Source organism: Lithobates pipiens, unplaced genomic scaffold (genome assembly GCF_037356315.1).
Source record: "Lithobates pipiens isolate NorthernLeopardFrog02 unplaced genomic scaffold, aLitPip1_a1.2 Scaffold_13, whole genome shotgun sequence".
Lineage (NCBI taxonomy): Eukaryota > Metazoa > Chordata > Amphibia > Anura > Ranidae > Lithobates > Lithobates pipiens.
In genome coordinates, this window is record NW_027507718.1 from 526,273,516 (window position 1) to 526,295,140 (window position 21,625).

General features: G+C 45.9%; 1 protein-coding gene across 2 annotated transcripts in view; it reads right to left on the minus strand.

The window, feature by feature from the left end:
- LOC143975638 (von Willebrand factor A domain-containing protein 5A-like) overlaps positions 1–21,625 on the minus strand; it is a 79,301-nt gene that overhangs the window by 45,016 nt on the left and 12,660 nt on the right. For both annotated transcript variants that reach the window (XM_077478127.1, XM_077478128.1), the window contains exons 2-8: positions 14,330–14,397; positions 11,683–11,885; positions 9,767–9,989; positions 6,275–6,444; positions 5,876–6,017; positions 4,240–4,409; positions 208–296 (exon numbers count right to left, since the gene is read on the minus strand). In XM_077478127.1, the coding sequence (XP_077334253.1) occupies positions 208–296; positions 4,240–4,409; positions 5,876–6,017; positions 6,275–6,444; positions 9,767–9,989; positions 11,683–11,885; positions 14,330–14,397 (1,065 nt within the window). The remainder of the gene's footprint in view (positions 1–207; positions 297–4,239; positions 4,410–5,875; positions 6,018–6,274; positions 6,445–9,766; positions 9,990–11,682; positions 11,886–14,329; positions 14,398–21,625) is intronic.

A 21,625-nucleotide genomic window follows, 5' to 3' on the forward strand; every position in this document is an offset into this window, starting at 1 on the left:
CATGGACAGGAGGCTCAAGCAGGAGATGAGATGAAGAGACCTCTAGCAAACTGTCTATCTATGCAGTAGTTCAGAGAATACCAATGAGCTGACAAGTTTCATACAGCCATAAACCAGTTTTAATATCAATATGCATCAGCCCATACTATAAAAAGGTTCATCACAGACTCAGACCTTGGAATAAAACTGCTTTACTTTTATACTCACAGGAAGAAAGCCTCAAAACGGGAGCCAAAGCCATAAATATTAAAGTAACACCCGAGAGGTAAACTCTTCAATAGAAGAACCAGCGTCTCCTGTAGAGGAAAGACAATACATGGGGTGACTTTACAGGAGAGAAATAGTGAAAGGCTTGAATGTAAATAGCTATACAGTATATAGTTTTATTGGGCAAAAGTTAGCAGCATAGTTCCCAACTGTCCCTAATTTCGAGGGACTGTCCCTGATTTGGAACAAAGTTCCTTTCTCCCTCTTTCCTCCTCATTTGTTCCTCATTTTGGTCGTATCTATATAGTTGTATATAAAAATGTACTATTCATCTATCAAAAAGTGTTTCCCTGTGCTAAAACTTTCATCCAATTTCTAAATTGCTGCATCTGTAAATTTCAAAAGCCAACATAAAGGAATAGTAGTAGTAAAAAAGCACTTTTTGGTTTAACCAATATTTTTTTTTTTTTACAATTCTCCTTTAAGGGGGCATGACAAGGGAAGTGTCCTATGCCTATATACTTTTGTTAATATGTGTCCCTTATTCCCACCTCAGAAAGTTGGGAGGTATGTATCAGAGATGTGCCACAATGGTCAGGATTTGGCCCAGCTATTTGTATTAATGACAAGGTTGACAGTGGCAGCCTCTCCTTACCTACTTTGCTGAAAATAAGCTTGTTGTTCATAGAGGTCAATAACTTAAAACTGAAATTTATGCTCACAGCTTAATGAGTTGGAAGATTGTCTTCCCCTCCGTCTGCCTGTTCTGATCAGAGGTATATTTACCGTATTTATCAGCGTATACCACGCATTTTTTCCCCCTTAAAATCAGGGTGAAATCGTGGGTGCGTGTTATACACCGATTCGCTGCCTCGGAGGGGAAGGAGGGATCTCTTCCAAAAAAGATCGAGCCTAGTGTGCTGTGTACTCGGCTAGGCTTGGCTCCGCTCACAGTCATGCCCAGTCCCACATCCTAGAATTTACGTCCCGCCATTGGACCGGTGTTGTGTTCATCATAGGAGCTAGGCCAAGGCGTGGGACTGCGAGACGAGCTGAGAGGAGCCGAGTACAGAGGACATCCAGCTCCGTCTATCTCCGCGGCGCTCGTTCCCTCCTAAATAGAGTACCAGTAACAATTTAAAACTGATTATGCTGCAATTTTGGGCAAGGCTGCAGATGAACACTGATAAGGCTTCATTGACGGGTATTTAAAATGTAAGTCTCTTTTCCTTAAACTTACCTCCTAAAAGTTTTTTACCTTCCCTTCTGAACTTGGGATGTGTGTTATATGCCGGAGCGTGTTATACGCTGATAAATACGGTACTTTAACCACTTAGCAACCGGCCAATAGCTGAATGATGGCTACAGGGCGGTTGCTTAACCCTGGGAGGGCATACTATGACGTCCTCCCAGAATTCCACTCTTGCGCGCCCCCTGGGGCGCACACCCAAGAACTTTACGGATCACGGTGAACGGCCGCTGATCGCAGCCATTTACCACATAATCGCTCCGTCAAATTATGTCACGTAAACAAACCGGCGTGATTTACGGTTCCTCCCTCCTCTCCGTCCAGTGTGAGTGGAGAGGGGAGAGATAGGTGGCAGCAGAGCTGTGGGCTGCATGTGTAGTGCCCACAGCGCTGCTCAGTGACAGATCCATCCATCCATGCTCACCCATCCATACTCTGCATGCCCTGCCATGCTCTGAATGCTCTGCCATCCATACTCACCCATCCATCCTCAGCAATACTCACCCATCCATCCTCAGCAATACTCATCCATCCATCCTCAGCAATACTCATCCATTCATCCATCCATGCTCAGCCATCCCATCCACCCCCATTCATAATTAGCTGTATCCAGCCATACTCAATCATGCTCAGCCATACCCAGCCACTCAGCCGTACCCAGCCATACTCAGCCGTACCCAGCCATACCCAGCCATACTCAGCCATACTCAGCCATACTCAGCCATACTCAGCCGTACCCAGCCATACTCATTAATGCTCAGCCATCCCCATCCACCGCTCATCCATCCCCATTCATGCTCAGCCATACTCAGCCGTACCCAGCCATACTCATTAATGCTCAGCCATCCCCATCCACCGCTCATCCATCCCCATTCATGCTCATCCATGCCACATCCATGCCACTACAGTGCCTCACAAAAGTGTAATAGGTAGTCAAATTAGATTTGAAACTTATGTCCCTAGAACACCTGATGGTGCTCCCTGCATGTTGGTTCTCTGTATGTGGCCACGTTGTGGAAAAGTCTCACACATGTGGTATCGCCATACTCAGGAGGAGTAGGAGAATCTATTTTGGGGTGTAATTTTTGGTATGTAAATGTTATGTGTTAGAAATATTGTGTAAATGGACAACATTGTGTAAAAAAAAAAAAAAAATGCTTTTCATTTTCTTTACACATTTTCCAAAAACTTGTAGAAAAAAATGACATGTTCAAAAGACTCGATATGCCTCATAGATTATACATTGGGTTGATTTCTTTCCAAAATGGGGTCATTTTTGGGGCGTTTCCATTGTCCTGGTTCTCCAGGACCTTCAAAAATGTAATAGGTAGTCAAGAAATTATATGTGTAATTTATGCTCCAAGAACGCCTGATGGCGCTCCCTGCATGTTGGTGCTCTGTATGTGGCAACGCTATGTAAAAGTCTCACATATGTGGTATCGCCGTACTCACGAGCAGTAGTAGAATGTGTTTTGGGGTGTAATTTGTGGTATGCATATGCTGTGTGTGAGAAATAACCTGCTAATATAAAAATTTTGTGAAAAAAAAAAAAAGAAAAGAAAATCTTGATTTTGCAAAGAATTGTGGGAAAAAAAATGACAACTTCAAAAAACTCGCCATGCCTCTTACTAAATACCTTGGAATGTCTACTTTCCAAAAAGGGGTAATTTGGGGGGGGGGGGTATTTGTTCTTTCCTGGCTTGTTAGGGTCTCAAGAAATAATAAGCCGTCAGTACATCAGGTGTGATCAATTTCCAGAGATTTGCACCATAGCTTGTGGACTCTATAACTTTCACAAAGACCAAATAATATACACCGATTTGGGTTATTTTTTACCAAAGATATGTAGTGGTATACATTTTGGCCAAAATATATGAAGAAAAATTACTAATTTACTAAATTTTAGAACGGAAACAAAGAAAAATGTATTTTTTTACAGAATTTTTCGGTCTTTTTTCACTTATAACGCAACAAATAAAAAGCCCAGCGGTGAATAAATTCAACCAAAAGAAAGCTCCATTTGTGTGAAAAAAAAAGGACAAAAATTTCAAATAGGTACAGTGTTGTATGACTGAGTAATTGTCATTCAAAATGTGAGGGCAGCAAAAGCTTAAAATTGGTCTGGTTATTAAGGGGGTTTAAGTGGCCAGTGGTCAAGTGGTTTTAATGGCAACTGATGTGACGGGAATTCCTGTGCTCTTCAATTATCTAATCAAGGACAGATCATTTTGAAAAAACTTGTCATTTGTATGACTGGACGTTTTCAATTTCTACTTGACAAATCAAGCCCAGGTTCAATGAACTTCTCCAAATATTGCCATAGCTTCACATTCAGGCAATTAAAGCCCCCTTATCTAATGATCAGGTAGGTCTTCCTAACAACGACATTGCAAAAAAAGCAGCTTGAGCTACTTGTCAACTCACATGCAGGGGGGTAAACAGTGAACAGGAGGGATCAGAGAGGCTTGTGCTTAGTTTAGTGGCCCCAACAGGGTGGTTCATCCTCAGGGAGGCCCTACCTACCTGGTTTCAGCTTGACGTCTTGTGCTAATTGGTGAATTAGCGGCATCAGAGATGCTAAATATCAAACCTATAAGATGCTAAGTGCAACAGAGGTGATGCTGAGCACTAAAGGCACTTACATAAGAGACAACCCATGCCCCCCCCTATGTTAAGTAACTGTTTTTTCCTGAATGTACAACTGTTTAGTATTTACAACAGAGGTCCTGAAACACTTCTTCATTCCGTCAGACTTAGATGGTCAATTTGGGCAATTTACTAACCCTGGCACTATGAATCCTCTGTGGGGCATTTGGCTCAGAATTCATTGCACACTCCATACTGCCAGACCGGTCTACAAGGAAAATAAACTCGCCGCAATTGGACTGCTCCTGTCCAGCTGGGAAACTCGGGTAGAAATTCAACATGGCCATTGACTCCGCCATAATGGACCCTACAGAATACAGGTAGAAAATACGATTATAACAAAGAGACTGAGAAAAATAGGATTCCAGCGTTTCCGGAAAAGCTTTTACAGAGGCCAAAGAACTATTTTAATGGCCTTCGCCCCTAATGGCCTTCACCCCTGTCACAGACTGTTGTTATTACCTGCAGATTTGTGTCTTTCACCAACAGAGTCATTTAGGGCAGAGGCGTAACTAGAACCTTCAGGGCCCCCCGATGCAAGAAATCATGAAGGGCCCCCCCCTGGCCCCTGACCGGGGCCCTTCCCACTGATCCTGGGGCCCTTTACTCCCATCGTGGTACCCTTTATTATACTCCTGCAGCGGGCCACTTTCCTGCCATCTTGGGGTCCCCCCGCGGTGGTGAAATGAAATGACACCAAATGTGACCTTTGCAACCCTGGAATTTCCGCCACTGGTGTCAGTAGCTTTTTATTTTTGTTGTTTTTTTCTTCATTTTACCATTTTGGGGGGCTTTGGTGAAATATCAGGGGTCTAAACAGACACCTGATGTCTCACTTTTGAGACAGAGAAAGGGACTGAGGACAGATTTTTTTTTCATTTTACCATTTTGGGAGGCTTTGGTAAAAATATCAGGGGTCTAAACAGACCCCTGATGTCTCACTTTTGAGACAGAGAAAGGGCCTGAGGACAGATTCATCAGTTCCTATCTCTGTAGCCTCACCTATAGAGAATGAATGGACAGGAATAGCCCTGTACAGAGTTTCCAGTTCATTTATAAACTGAAGCATAGTAAAACAGTTTACTCTGCCTCCGCTATAAATCGATTAAAAAAAAGTCAGTGAGCAGGAAAGAGGGTGAGGGGGGACCAGAAAATGACACAAGGGCCCAGGACAGCAGCACAGGGATAGGGAGGTGGCGGGAGCAGCATGTGGAGGAATCAATGCCCACCATTTCCCTCCTGCACCCGTTGAACATCAGTGGGAGGGAGAAAAAGGAAAGCAGGCATTCAGCAGCTGCATGGACGGATTGGTTCCTCTAAATGCGGCTTCCCCTGCCTCCCTCCTATTCAGGCATACAGGGGGGCCGGGTCGCAATAGCACGTACGCCCCTGAGACAGACATTCTCTCCACTGTCTTATGCAACTCCGCTACTGACACTTTTCACCCAATTGTCTTAATTGCAGGTCAGCTACACCCATTGCGTGAAATGCATCAGCTGGCAGAGTCCCATCCAATGGTGGAGAGAATGTCTGCCTGACCTGATCTGGTATCAATAAAGCAAAATCCTGTATTCCTAGAGTAGAGAAGGCTGATCCGAGAGCCTTGTTCTCCAATGGCCGGCTGTCGCATTTGTTTACCTGGAGCAGTGTCATTTACGTTCATATGTAGCATTTGTTGTAATGTAGACATTGGCACAAAGAAGCGCTTTTACCGTAACAAGTCATTATACCGGGACGCAGATCGCTAGATGTCATGTCAGTTTGTTTTGTCACCTGATGGCCTCGGTCCGGATTCCTGGGCGGCGTCTGTAGCTCCAAGCCCCGCCTCCACAGTGACGCTGGGTTTGTTCACATCCGTATAATAAGCCAATAATTCTACATCTCGATCAAACTTGTGACCCTCGGCCAGTGACACCTACAAAGGGTGAAATTACATAATTGTAAGTAATCCATCATCTTCAGTTTATTGAGGGGTGACATGAACACATGAGAGGACTGCAAAATTATAACAAAGGAGCTCCTTTTCACAAAGGAAAGGTATTTTGACATTTTCTTTCATGACATACAAGACTTGACACATTTTAATCCCGTCATTGTGTAGTGGAATGTTGTAGATCTCCTATGTAGTCCACAAAAGAAATGAGCCTTCATACTATTTTGTGTCCCGCTCACCTTGGCGCTGGTCTTGTCACTATCCGTGTACTCCAGGGGGGTGATGTTACATTTGGACTCGATCTTGGCGATGCCGTACGTGGACTGGAAGTGAGCGTTCAGGCTCAGCGTGTACGGGATCTCACCAATCGGCACCTGAGGACGTGTGGCTGTTATGCTCACATCATGATCTAGAAAAGATTTAAAAAAAAGGAAATATTTCACCGTTCAAAGTGCAGATCAGTCTCTGTAGGAAAAACAGATTTCCAGGATCAAGAAAGGACCAGGGTGTGTGGGAGTGCGCCTTCTCACAACTGGTGTTCCGCAAGGGACAGACTGATTCAATTCAAGATTCTACATAGAGTGTATTTTACACCCCTACGGTAGAGGTGCGCGATTAATCGCGAAACGATCGCAATCTTGATTCACCCCCCACGCGATCTAAGTTCTGGGTGACCCGCAATTTTCTTTTAGTGCCGGCGGTTCCGCGTAAGCAGCGTGGAACGCAAATGGCGGATATCAGAACTGACGTCAGCCACCAGAACTGACGTCAGTCATTGGAGCGTGCGATGTGGCGTGCCGCTGCCTGGTTGTGGGCGGGTACAGTGGCCGGGAAACAGCAGTGTGAGTGCGCACTGCTATACACAGTAGTAGGGGTGCAACGGATCGGCACCGATCCGTGATACGAACGGGTCACCCCACTCGGATCGGCACATGCAGCACTCTGCGGTCTAGGCCTTAGGAAAGGCTGCGGCTTCGGCCTAGCTCCGAAGCGCGGCCATCTTTCTACACCCAGGCTGTTTACACTGTGATCGCTCCGATGGAGCGATCACTTGTAAACAAACCGGCGTCATGTCATGATGCCCGTTCCTCTCTCCCCCTCTGTACTAATCTGTACAGTAGAGGGGAGTATCCAGAGATGGAAGCAGCCATCCCTGCAGTACCCTGCCAATACCCTAGCCAATACCCTAGCAATACCCTGCCAATACCCTAGCAATACCCTGCCAATACCCTAGCCAATACCCTAGCAATACCCTGCCAATACCCTAGCAATCCCCTGCCAATACCCTAGCAATACCCTAGCAATTCCCTAGCTATACGCTGCCAATACCCTAGCTATACGCTGCCAATACCCTAGCAATACGCTGCCAATACTCTAGCAATACGCTGCCAATACTCTAGCAATACGCTGCCAATACTCTAGCAATACGCTGCCAATACTCTAGCAATACGCTGCCAATACTCTAGCAATACGCTGCCAATACTCTAGCAATACGCTGCCAATACTCTAGCAATACGCTGCCAATACTCTAGCAATACGCTGCCAATACTCTAGCAATACGCTGCCAATACCCTGCCTGCCAATACTCTGCAATACCCTGCCAATACTCTGTGATGCCCTGCCAATACCCTTCCTGCCAATACTCAGCGATACCCTGCCTGTAAATTTTTCAAATAAAACAGTTTTTTGAGAATCGTGAGAGAATTGTGATCTTCATTCTAAGCAAAAGAATCGTGATTCTAATTTTTCCCAGAATCGTGCAGCTCTACCCTACGGTTACACAAATTCTACCCAGATACACCAGATTCCTGTTGGCGGCGTGCGGCACCCTCAACAGATTTCATCCATATTTAGATGAAAACTTTCTGGACTGAGGTCACATTTATTTTAACAGTTACCAACATTCAAATTCCACTGGTGGAGGTGTGTCTGTTGGTTCTTGCAGACCCGCTGGATCACTGCTGGGTGGCAAGAACCCTTCTCAGACTACTACTTTACTAGTGGCCCGAGAACAAAGCGAGGAAGAAGAGACGACGTGGAGGAAGATACCGGACGAGACCACCGGAGCAAGAAGCAGAGGATCGGAGGAAGAAAAAGATGTAGGAAGAAATCGATGGATGAAGAAAGGAAGAAGACCCGAAGAAGATGAAAAGAAGACTTTAATAAAAGAATTGTCAAAAACTGTCTCTTGTCATTTTTAAGACTTTTGTCACTTTTTTAGTGAAATGGTAGGGGTACTTTACCCCCTTACCATTTCACACAGAGGGGGAGGCTGGGATCTGGGGGTCCCCTTGTTAAAGGGGGCTTCCAGATTCCGATAAGCCCCTGTCCGCAGACCCCCACAACCACCAGCCAGGGTTGTGGGGATGAGGCCCTTGTCCTCATCAACATGCTGACAAGGTGCTTTGGGGGTACTGCAAAGCACCCTCCCAATGCTGAGGGCATGTGGCCTGGTATGGTTCAGGAGGGGGGGGAGCGCTCTTTCGCCCCCCCTCTTTTACTGCGGCCTGCCAGGTTGCGTGCTCAGATAAGGGACTGGTATGGATTTTGAGGGCGACCCTCACGGCATTTTTTTTTGGTGCGGGGTTCCCCTTAAAATCCATGCCAGACCTGAAGAGCCTGTTATGGATTTTGAGGGGGACCCCCACGCAATTTTTTTTTGTTTGGCACGGGTTCCCCTTAAAATCCATACCAGACCTGAAGGGACTGGTATAGCATTTCGGGGGACCCCCCACGCATTTTTATTACTTAATTTTTTTTTCTTAATGCTAACATGACCTGTGTGCAAATAGCCTTAAAAAAAAACATAGAAGTGAACCAGCGTAAAAAAAAAAAAAAGCAAATTGAGAGGTGCACCTGTTCAACTTATGCAAATGCATCTACATGGCTTGACATTTACTAATGTAGCGCCGGTACTCCTAACGAGTATGTTCTATGTATTTAAATTTCGTTTTTGCTTAAAACTGTAGTGAGTTTTGGGGTTAATTGTGCTAAATTGTACTTTGTCATCAGTTTGGCTGGGCTGTGTAGAAGTTTGCTGTGTAAAAGTTTTGCTGTGTACCTAGACGCCACTGCCATACCTGGGGATAAAACACAAACCAGCAGCCCTTTCAGGGGTGAACGCTACAATAATGGAGTCCAACAGTTCTAATAAATATAGTAGTTTTCAATACTCCACCCATAGCATACTCATAATTAGTCTTCAGTGATAGGGACCTACCCAAAGGTTGTGCCACAGCTCTAAGGTGGCGAACTAAGACAGCACCCTGGAAAGCACCACAAGCAAAGCCCAGTGGCTGAAGGTCACATTAACCACATCAGTGGAGGACACACCAATCAGGATAGCTGCATAAAGAGACAAGCTCATGCAGTGTATAGATGAAGTCTTGATCGAAGCAAAAAAAATCTTGAAAAACAAAAAATGGCTGATCTACCCGACTGCACACAGAAGTTCTGACATTTAAAGCTCAATTATTTGAAATTCAATTGGCTGGGTTTGGTGCTTCAGATGATAAGGTCCCGTGTAAAACGGGGGTCTATGATGCAAAAGGCTCCACAGCTACACAGGAACTAGATTAAAGGCTAACCCAAGTTTCTTAGCGTCTGCACTTGTTGCTTTAGAAACATTTTAGGTCATGTCAAGTTCACTTTAGGGTTAGTGGTCCTTTCAGAAGAGCAAATAAAAGCATTACATTGAAAAAAAAAAAAACTGCACTGCTTTGTACTTGTACCTTTTGGGGTGTATCTCGGGTTGAGGATGGCCGGGAGTACAAAACGCACAGCTCCGTCTGCCTCCACCGGCAACTCCCGCACATATTTCAGGGTGACCTCGGCCTCCTGGCCAGGAGGGAGATTCCCGACACTGCAGCTAAAGATGTCTGCCGAGCTCTCATCTTCTTCCAGGAGGAAGGCTTGTTCACCTCGGCTGATGGCCTCATCATAGGTCTTGTGAGCCTGGAGAAGAGTAGGAATAGCAGTAAACCTGGTACTTTTGTGTAATTTAAACACTTTTTCAGCAATTTACATCTGTGAATATGATCTATGTACACAGTTTCTATTAAATGTATATATATATATATATATATATATATATATATATATATATATACACACACACACACATACACACAGTATATACACACACATATATATATATATATATATATGTATGTGTGTATATACTGTGTGTATGTGTGTGTGTATATATATATATATATATATATATATATATATATATACACACACACATATACACACACGTACATACACACACACACTGTACTGATACCGCTATGGTGTGTACTGTACAGCAATATTTGCATTACCAAATTCCAGCTAACTCTACGATTTGTGTCTAGCTTTTCTGTTGATTCTCCCAAAATAGAAAGGAAGTAACAGCCAACGCCTGACTGTGACTAAAGATCACAAAACCCGATATACATTGGAAGATCTGCAGATACCTCAGCCAAACTGGTGACCACACATTCTATATCTCATCTACAAAGCAACATGGACAAGTGTTAAGAGTACATTACTATTCAACCATCAAATGGCAGAGCCCTTTGTGGGCAGATTACAGCCCTGGCCATAGAATTATGGGGCTCCACAAGGTCTCCGTCATCAACGTGAAAAGCAAAAAGGTGACCGAATGATTGTACTACATGCCTAAGGCCGCGTACACACGCGCGGACTGTTGGCCCAACCTTGTCCGCTGAACAGTGTTTGGGCGGACAGTCCGCTCGTGTGTGGGGCTTCAGCGGACAGTTTCAGCGGACAGTTGGCCGAACAAGGTCTTACGGAAATTCCGAAAAACTGTCCGCTGAAACAAGGTTTCAGCGGACTGTTCGCTCGTGTGTAGGCTTGTTCGGCCAACTAAGTCTCGCGCATGCTCAGAAAGGATTTCCACGTCGGAAGGTTGCATTGCAGTGTATAGGACGTCGTATTTTGCGTCCCGTCGTACGTGCCGTTCACGTCATCGCGCACGGTTTCAGCAAACTGTTCGTTCGTCGTGTGTGGCCATGTCCGTCCATGCTAAGTTTGAGCGGACTGTTCGCTCAAACTGTTGGACGGACAAAGTTGGGCCAACAGTCCGCGCGTGTGTACGCGGCCTAAGAATGTACACTTATAATCCAGTTTAAAGAAAAGCCTAATCCCCCGTACACACGATCGGAATTCCGGGGATGAGAGCTTTTCATCGTAAAGTGCGACCGTGTGTATGCTCCATCGGACTTTAGCTGTCCGAATTTCCGCCAGCCAAAAATTAATAGCATGTTCTCAATTTTCCCGACAGAAAAACTTTCTAATCGGTAATTCCGATCGTGTGTATGCAATTCCGACACGCCAAAAATCACGCATTGCTCAGATTCAACTACGAGACGGAAGCTATTGGCTACTGACTATTGAACTTCCTTTTTCTAGTCCCATCGTACGTGTTGTACGTCACCATGTTATAAATGATCGGAATTTGATGTGACCGTGTGTAGGCAAGACAGCTTGAGCCGAATTCCGCTGGAATTCTGTCAGGAAAACTATCAGAGATTTTTTCGACCAGAATTCCGATCATATGTATGCGGCATAAGAGTGTATTATAATCGTGTCATGTGAAAATGTAATGTGTTTCTCTTGTTCGTCTTGTAATCCTCATTACCTCCTTCTTCTCCTGGAGGTCGGCTACAATCTTCTTCCCCTCTATTGTGGCCTCAAAGCTGTAGACGGCGGAGTCTTCATCCATGGGGAAGACAAAGACCGCTTCCACCGCCTTCTCCTCCTTGTTCTTATACTTGAGAGTTGCCGATACGTCCGCCACAAAGCCTTTCACCTGGACGTCAACCCAGATCCCCTGCAATGGGACTGGACACACACACAGGAGAATCACACAATTATATCTGGTGTCCAGTAACTTGAGCTCTATTTCTGGTGAACACTTAGGAGATGAATACTCTTTAAAAGTACTGTCCAATCAAGCTATGGACCAGGAACACAAATACCAAATTACCAATTAGGAGATAAGGGATTTCCAACTCTGTGCTTAGTTTTGCTCAGAGGTCTCCAACTTTTTCAAGTTTGAGGACCACATTTTGGATGTTAAAAAAGTTTACTGGCCAAAAAAAAAAATCTTAAAAAGGAGTCCCCTTTATATCCAGGAGTGGCCATCAGAGTATCTCCTTACATCCAGGAGTGCCCCTCAAAATCTACTCTTACATCCAAGAATGTCAATCAGACTCACCCTATACATCCAGGAGTGCCCATCAACAGGACTGGGGGAGGATTATGGCTTGCTGGCAGTCTCCATATTATGATACACAGATCGGCGCTTTCAATGCCAACCAGCTAGTTTATTTTCATAGACACTTGTTGCGGCCCTGATACAATCTTGTAGTATATAGTAAGCTGTTCTCAGCTCTCAGCCTTTTGACTGGCTAAAGAACAAGCAGCAGCACACCGAGTCGTCGCTCTCACTTTCTGACAGGTGCTTCCGGTGTCCCATCATATAAGGTCCCCCATCAGATAGTGTCCGCTGTGTACTGCTCATGCACAGTACACAGCAACACAGATTCCGAAAATAGCTGAGGATGAACGGCGCCTGCGCCGTGAGTCCAGGTTCTAGCCCCACCATCCAAGTGGACAAAGAGTAGCAATAAAAAAGAGCCGAGCGCAGCGAGGCCGAGCCCGAAGCATGGCGAGTGAAGCTCGCCCACGAGGGGCCGTCTAATTTTCACAACCCTATGTCCGCTTGGATGGTGGGGCTACCACCTCCACTCACGGCCCAGGCGCCGTTCAGCTTCAGAGATTTTCTGAAGCTTCTTCTGCCCCGTACTGCGCATGCACAGTATGGGGCGGACGCTATATGATGGCAGGACACTATCTGCCAGAACACCGGCCAGCACATGTGCACTGCAGCTAGGCCACATTGACTTAGAGTGATGGCCCTCACTATCTCTAAGAGCTACTGGTCTGAGATGACCGACAGGGATCAGCTAACACACTCCCTGGTAGCAGCAGCACTGGCATGATGAAATACTCAGCGTGTGATGTACCACATCTGAGTTGAACTCCAACTGCTCGTCAAGAATTGAATATCATGTGACACAATGATGTCTGTGTGGTCGGCTTCTACACTAGGATGGTCTTGCAGTCACCATGACAGGTGGAATATATTATATCCAAAGGTTTCTTTTCTTCTTTCTACTCTACTGAAATAAACCAAAGCACATAGGACAAGCTAGAGCAAGAGGTAAAGGGTCACATTAAAGACAAGTAGGGTAGCAACAGTAGGCAAAAACAGGTATGAGTGTCAGAATATAAAGATTATAGCGGTAGCTCTGCAACATAACTATAGCAACAGCTTAAAGTGGTTGTAAACCCTTAAAAACCACTTTGACCTACAGGTAAGCCTAGATTAAGGCTTACCTGTAGGTCCAAGAAACATCTCCTAAACCTACACGGTTTAGGAGATACTTGCCGAAAGACAGGCACCGCTGTCTACGGCGCATGCACCGTAGACAGTGGAGCGCAGGCGCACTGAGCATGCCGCTGTCAACGGCGACATGCCGCGAGTGGCGGCTCCCATGCGCGGGAGTGACGTCATTGCAGCTTCGCCGGATGACAGCGGCGGAGCAGCGAGACCCACCGAGAAGATGGATACTCCGGACTACAGGGGACAGCGGCTACTTCGCTGGCTCCTGTGTCAGGTAAGTGACACATAATGGACTATGCGATGCATAGTAGTCCATTATGCTTTACCTTTGCAGGAAATCAAAGAGGAAGTAAACCCATCAGGGTTTACTTCCTCTTTAAAGAACAATTCCAGCTATGGCAATTTTTAAATAGCTACATTGTTCAAGCTTGGACCAATGTAATTATGCATATATCATCTGTGAGATCCCTCTGAAAACCCCTGCATTAGGCACCGCTGCTACTGAGATCTGCAATAGCTTGTCCCTGCTGCATTGTGAACACAGGAGGTCGTCCACCCGGCATGAGCGTCATTTAGAGAATTCTTTGCATCTTCTCAGGGAATGCAAAAGATTCTGATTGGATGTGATGGAGAGCATGACTTCCCACCTTTCCACCTTGTGCATTCATTGAGAAAATGCAAAGCAATCTCTGAATGGTGCCAGTGCCCAGTAGCCAACCTCCTGTGCTCAGAATGCAGCAGGGCAGCTGCTCAGCAAGGGACCCTAAAGCTAGTGGAGATCACTGCAGTATCGGTGTCTACTACAGTGATTTCCAGCTTCCAAGCGGATCCCACGGGGGGCGCTTATACTGTAATTTGCCATTGCTTGTACACTCACCTGGCTGGCGGGAAGCCACAATGATGAGGCCACAACATGGAGGGAATGGCGGCATTATTGAAGGTTGTCTGAAAGGAAATGAAAGATATAAGTGTCAGATTCTATGGCTGCAGCCCGTGTGACATAATACAGACTACCCCCAGGGCTCCCTTCCCTCCTTTACCACTTATTGCCGACTATTAGAAGCATGCATTCAGCTATGTACTGTATGTACATAGCTGTGTAAGTATGTAAGGAGGATGTCAAGAAAAAGTCATATGCGCCCTCCTTTCTTCCTGTATATGTGCTCCGTCTTAAGCCTCATACACACGATCGGACTCTGTACAAACTTTCCCGTGGACTTTTGTACAAAGGGCGTAGTCCACAACTTGGTATTGCATACACACGGCAGGACTTTTTAGGCAACAAACACGAATGTAGTGACGTTTCAACGTACTGATGACACTTCAAAAGAGGACGTTTAATTACTCCAGCGCCACCTTTGGTCAACTTCTGTATTGTTGTCTGATCTTTTGCATTGGTTCTGAGCATGCGTGTTTGTACCTTGTACAAAAGTCCGATGGTTTTGCGTACACACGATCGGACTTTGCTCCATCGGACTTATGTTGTCAGAAAGTTTGTCTGTTCGCACAGCCAACAAAAGTCCGATGAAAATGGAAAAAGTTTGTCCGATGGAGCGTACACACGGTCGGATGTTGCTCCAAAACAGCTAATTTGCATTTTTGTTGTCAAAAAGTCCAATTGTGTGTACGGGTCTAAAGAGGAACATGAGGCAAGGGCATTTGTACAGGGGTCGCCATTGCAACCTGGTCCCATGCTCCAGGGGACCCGTGCACCCCCCCCTGTATGCCTGGATAGGAGGGCAGCGGGGGCAGCACTATGTAGAGCAGGGATATGCAATTAGTGGACCTCCAGCTGTTGCAGAACTACAATTCCCATGAGGCATAGCAAGACTCTGACAGCCACAAGCATGACACTCAGAGGCAGAGGCATGATGGGACTTGTAGTTTTGCAACAGCTGGAGGTCCGCTAATTGCATATCCCTGGTGTAGAGGAACCAATCCCTTTATGTAGCTGCTGAATGCCCGCTTCTCTTCCTCTTCCTCCCGTAGACATTCAGCAGCTGCAGGAGGGAGGAGGCAGGAGGATGGAGGGCATTGGTTCCCCCACATGCAGCTGCTGCTTACCTAGAAAAAGAAAACAACAAAAATAAAAAAAACTACCAGGGTCACAGAAGTCGTACTTGTGACTGGGCTCTAAAGCTGGGGGGGGCTAACTACTCAAGGAAATCTCTGAAGTTAAAGAAGAAGGGGGACTTTACCTTGGGTCCAGTCTGGAGAGTCCATCTTGGAAATGTCTGCCTGATTCAGGAGGAAGGCATTCAATTACCTAAGGACTTGTGCAGGGGCGGACTGACCATTGGGCCACTCGGGCACTGCCCGAGGGCCCCATGCCACTAGAAGGGCCCCATCAGGGTTGCCAGCCTAAGTAAAACCAGGGACAGTATGTAAAAATGTTGTGTTTTTTTTTTTTTACATCCATCTCTGAAATGTCCCTTACCGACATGCTTTTGGTCTAAAAATCCAGAGATTATAGCTGCCCCACCTCTCCAGTACCTTCTCAGCCAATAGAAACATGTCTGTGTATACTGTGTGATTGTATACTGTGTGTGTGTTTGTGTATACTGTGTGGCCCCATAATCTCTGATTGTCTGGGTGTCCCATAATCTTCTATTGCCCGGGGGCCCCATGAGATGTCAGTCCACTCCTGGACTTGTGAGTACAGACCTGGGAGCAGGACCTGGGTGACTGTGCTGCTGTTGATCCCCTAGTGCATTATAACTAACGCTTGCCTGGTTTATGTGGATCCAATGCTGTCCATTCCCTAAAATATGGTTGAGGGGATTGTACTGAGAAGTAGCTACAGAGTGAAGAGTGTCCTGGCATTACTGTTCAGTGTTCTGGAGCCGTGGTTCTCAACCTCAGTCCCCAAGTACCCCCAACAGGCCGTGTTTGCAGGATTTCCTTTATCTTGCACAGGTGCTTTAAATCAGAGTCAATGGCTTGGTATTTTGCACAGCTATTTTATCTAAGAGAAATTCCCAAAACATGGCGTGTTGGGGGTACTTGAGGGCTGAGGTTGAGAACCACTGTTCTGGAGTATTCCACAGCTCCCTGCCCTATCCAAGTTAACCAGCTATAAGGGCAGAAAAAGGCAACCCCCTAGACTGTTTAGGCCTGATTCACCTATGGCATTTTTAGTGCTTTTTGCATTTTGCAAATTTGCACTACAGAACGTGTTCCATAGAACGCCATGTTAAATGGACTGTAGTGCAAATCTACAAAATGCACTAAAAATGCAGAGGTGTGAATCCAGCCTTATTGAGTCGAAGGAGTGAATGCTGCTGTGTGCCGAGCTGCCGCTGCACTGTGACGTGGAGGAACCTGGGACAAATCAGCGGCCCCTTTGGGGGTAGCGCTATATTGATGTAATGCTACCCCTGAAAGGGCACACATTTTAACTGGTTCTTTCTCAAATTGTAAAGAGGCCACCGGTCCACCCAAGGAGTAGTCCATGAACTCTAGATTCAATAAACAGTCTAGGGGTTGTCTTTTTTTGTAATTTATTGCTTGTAGAACTTGAACAGGAAATGGGTTGGGGCATGGGATACTCCAAAAATTAGTAACAAACAGCAGTTAGAGGACAAACTTCTGTATAAGTGAATGCGGATATTGAGCGGTAGATTACCTTACAGTTGAAGACCATGGGGCGAGACTCTCTGGCATCTGGTTACCTTGCTCTTGTGCACAGCTGCTTGTACCCAGTGCATTTTTCAAACCACTGTACAGTCACAGGGAGGAATTTAGGGTCTTTACTCACAAGTTCCCAGGACTGCTGTGCACCCTTCAGTCTCCTCTGGACACAATCAAGCAAGTGAAACAGTCCTTCTCTAGACCACATCTCTCTAAAGAAATCCTGCAGTCAGATGCAGGCTTCCTCCAGGTCAGAGCAATGCATCTCCTGAGACATCGCAGAACTGTAACCCAATTCGTAGGCTGCCTGAGGGGCAACTGCCCTCCTCAGTGTGGCAAATCCCCCTGCTGGGGAAAGACAATATCTCCAGGCTATCCCTTTGAGTTCTCCCTCCCTAAGCTTTAGAAGCTTCTCTCAAGAGGCAGGGGGGAGCAATCAAACTCTGAGCCTGTGAAACCCTGAACAGACCAGGCCAAACAATCCCTGCTCCCTTGATTACAGAAGGAACCAAAATACAATTTAACAACAATATGAATTTTACAGCACTAGAAAACACAACATTAGTGAAAGAAAAAAAAAAAACAATACATTAACAACAAAAAATAAAGTCCATAAAAAGTGACTGATGTGCTCCAATCCCACAAAAGTGCAAAAGTACTCCAGAGTTTTCCAGGTTACCGCAACACCCCCTCCTGTGTCCCCACACCAAATATAGTAGACCCTCAGATTTTCAGTCTAGGGGTCACTTCAGGCTTAAAGTGACACTAAAGGTTTGAATTTTTATTTTTTATTTTTAAATAACAAACATGTTATACTTACCTCTACTGTGCACCTCATTTTTCACAGAGTGGCCCCGATCCTCGTCTTCTGGGGTCCCTCGGCTGCTTTCTCGGCTCCTCCCCACTTCTGATAACCCCACCTGGGAAGTGCTCTGCCAAGGGGGTTACCTTACGGGCGTGCTCACGAGTCCTGTATTCGGCGTCCATAGCCGCTGACTGCAGGACTCGGCCCTGCCCCCGGCCCTTGCATCATTGGAGTTGATGGACAGCAGCGCGAGCCAATGGTTGTGCTGCTATCAATCTATCCAATGAAGAGCCGAAAAGACTGAGCAAAAGAAGAGTGCATTCACGACGCGGGACTTTTCAGGGCTCAGGTAAGTAAAGGGGGGGGGGCTGGGGGGCCAGTGATCATAAGATGTTTTTTCACCTTAATGCATAGGATGCATTAAGGTGAAAGAACATGAACCTTTACAACCCCTTTAATAGTGATGGCCAGGAATGGCAACTTGAAAATAAGATCATCCAATAGATTTCCCTTGTTGAGGATACTCAGCTGGGATAATAGATACCCAAAAATTGAAAGAAAAGGGACTAATAGTGAGGTACCGCTTAAAAAAGGCATTTATTTGGCATAAAAAACAAGAGGTGAGATAAAACCAGGCATGACAAACATGGAGCTGAGAATACAAAAACGCTGGTCATGGCGTGCGTTCCACGATACCGGAAGAGACGTCAATAGGAACCGGAAATTATGTCTACATGTTTCACCCTCCCACAGGGCGTCATCAAGGATCTCAGAGGTAAAGGAACTTTAGAGCAGACTTAACAGTTGATGCAACTTCACTGAACATCTTGCGGCAAAGACCAACCAGAACATTACTGTGCGATATTCCCTACCTAACTCAACTAGGCTGCCCAAGCATACCTCACCAAGGCCAATCATGGCATCCTCCAAGACTTGATAGTTCTCTGGATTCCCAGTGTCCTCTGATGGACTGCTGGGCACAGCAGTCCCCCCTTAGTGCAATCATGGCATCTTCTTGAGCGGGACGAGAGCGAGCCAGCAAGCCTCAAACCTGGCGTTCCTCCTCCCTTATATACAGTATCTCACAAAAGTGAGTACACCCTCTCATATTTTTGTAAATATTTTATTCTATCTTTTCATGTGACAACACTGAAGAAATGACACTTGTCTACAATGTAAAGTAGTGAGTGCACAGCTTGTATAACAGTGTAAATTTGCTGTCCCCTCAAAATAACTCAACACACAGCCATTAATGTCTGAACTGGCAACAAAAGTGAGTACACCCCTAAGTGAAAATGTCCAAATTGGGCCCAATTAGCCATTTTCCCTCCCCGGTGTCATGTGACTCGTTAGTGTTACAAGGTATCAAGTGTAAATGGGGGGCAGGTATGGTACATTTGGTTTTATCGCTCTCACTCTCTCATACTGGTCACTGGAAGTTCATCATGGCACCTCATGGCAAATAACTAGGGATCTAAAAATAAGAATTGTTGCTCTACATACAGATGGCCTAGGCCAGTGATGGCGAACCTTGGCACCCCAGATGTTTTGGAACTACATTTCCCATGATGCTCATGCACTCTGCAATGTAGTTGAGTATCATGGGAAATGTAGTTCCAAAACATCTGGGGTGCCAAGGTTCACCATCACTGGCCTAGGCTATAAGAAGATTTTCAAGACCCTGAAACTGAGCCGCAGCACGGTGGTCAAGACCATACAATGGTTTAAAAGCACAGATTCCCCTCAGAACAGGCCTCGCCATGGTCGACCAAAGAAGTTGAGGTCACGTGATCAGCGTCATATCCAGAGGTTAGACGTATGAGTGCTGCCAGCATTGCTGCAGAGGTTGAAGGGGTGGGGGGGGGGGTCAGCCTGTCAGTGCTCAGACCATGCACCGCACAATGCATCAAATTGGTCTGCATGGCTGTCATCCCAGAAGGAAGCCTCTTCTAAAGATGATGCACAAGAAAGCCTGCAAACAGTTTGCTGAAGACAACCAGGTGAGGAGCACAAAGGTGAGGAGCACAAAGACAATTGTGTGTCTTGCCTACAGTCAAGCATGGTGGTGGGAGTGCCATGGTCTGGGGCTGCATGAGTGCTGCCGGCACTGGGGAGCTACAGATCATTGAGGGAACCATGAATGCCAACATGTACTGTGACATACTGAAGCAGAGCATGATCCCCTCCCTTCAGAGACTGGGCCGCAGGGCAGTATTCCAACATGATAACGACCCTAAACACACCTTCAAGATGACCACTGCCTTGCTAAAGAAGCTGAGGGTAAAGGTGATGGACTGGCCAAGCATGTCTCCAGACCTAAACCCTATTGAGCATCTGTGGGGCATCCTCAAATGTAAGGTGGAGGAGCGCAAGGTCTCCAACATCCACCAGCTCCGTGATGTCATCATGGAGGAGGGGAAGAGGACTCCAGTGACAACCTGTGAAGCTCTGGTGACCTCCATGCCCAAGAGGGTTAAGGCAGTGCTGGAAAATAATGGCGGCCGCACAAAATATTGCCACTTTGGGCCCAATTTGGACATTTTCACTTAGGGGTGTACTCACTTTTGTTGCCAGTGGTTTAGACATTAATGGCTGTGTGTTGAGTTATTGTTTTGGGGACAGCAAGTTTACACTGTTATACAAGCTGTACACTACTACCTAACTAATACACTGCAGGCAACTAGCCTACAAGCCTAACTAGGAGGGTCCTACATACATCCAGCACAACAGATTGGATCCTCGTTCTGACCTTCTTTCCCCAGATCTCATACAAGCATTGATTGCTTTTATTGCGCACTCTCTGTGGCCACAATGGTCTTCATTCTCCACACTGATCTGTCCTGTTGTAGCTTTTTGTCAAAGTATGAAAACAAACCGACTGAAGCCAAGATGACTCATACATTTTTCTGCAGAAAATGAATTTCATTCTCAGTCCTGGCACCGCTCTCCATCTGTACAATCACATGGTTCACACTCATGGCACTTAATGATTCATTCAAACGAAATGCGGTGGGATTTGCTTGGGTGGTTATTCGGGGTAGGTGCGGGCAGTGTGCGCTGAAAAAAAGTACTGCATACACTCCTTTTGTATCCAAGCTGAGGTTGCCAAATCAAGCAAAGTCCTTTCTTGTATTAGGAGACGGACGGACTCCAGAGAGAGAGATATCATTGTGCCCCCCTGTACAAATCATTAGTAAGACCTCGTCTGGAATATGTAGTTCAGTTCTCAAAAAGGATATCAGGGAACTGGAGAAAGTGCAGAGAAGGGCAACCAAACTGATAAGAGGCATGGAGGAGCTCAGCTATGAGGAAAGATTAGAGGAACTGAATTTATTCTCTCTTGAGAAGAGAAGATCACGGGGGGGATATGATCTCCATGTACAAATATATAAGGGGTCTATATAGTGAACTTGGTGTTGAGTTATTCACTTTAAGGTCATCAAAGAGGACAAGGGGGCACTCTTTACGTCTGGAGGAAAAGAGATTTAGTCTCCAAATACAGAAAGGTTTTGTCACAGTAAGAGCTGTGAACATGTGGAATAGACTCCCTGCAGAGGTGGTTCTGGTCATCTCATTAGATTGTTTTAAGAAAGGCCTGGATTCTTTCCTAGATACACACAATATAACTGGATACTAATATTTGTAGTCAGAGTCTTCAAGCGGGAAATGCGATACTCCTAAGAACCAAGGCCTGAGGTGTAGAGGTCGACCGATATGGGTTTTTCTCTGGCCGATGCC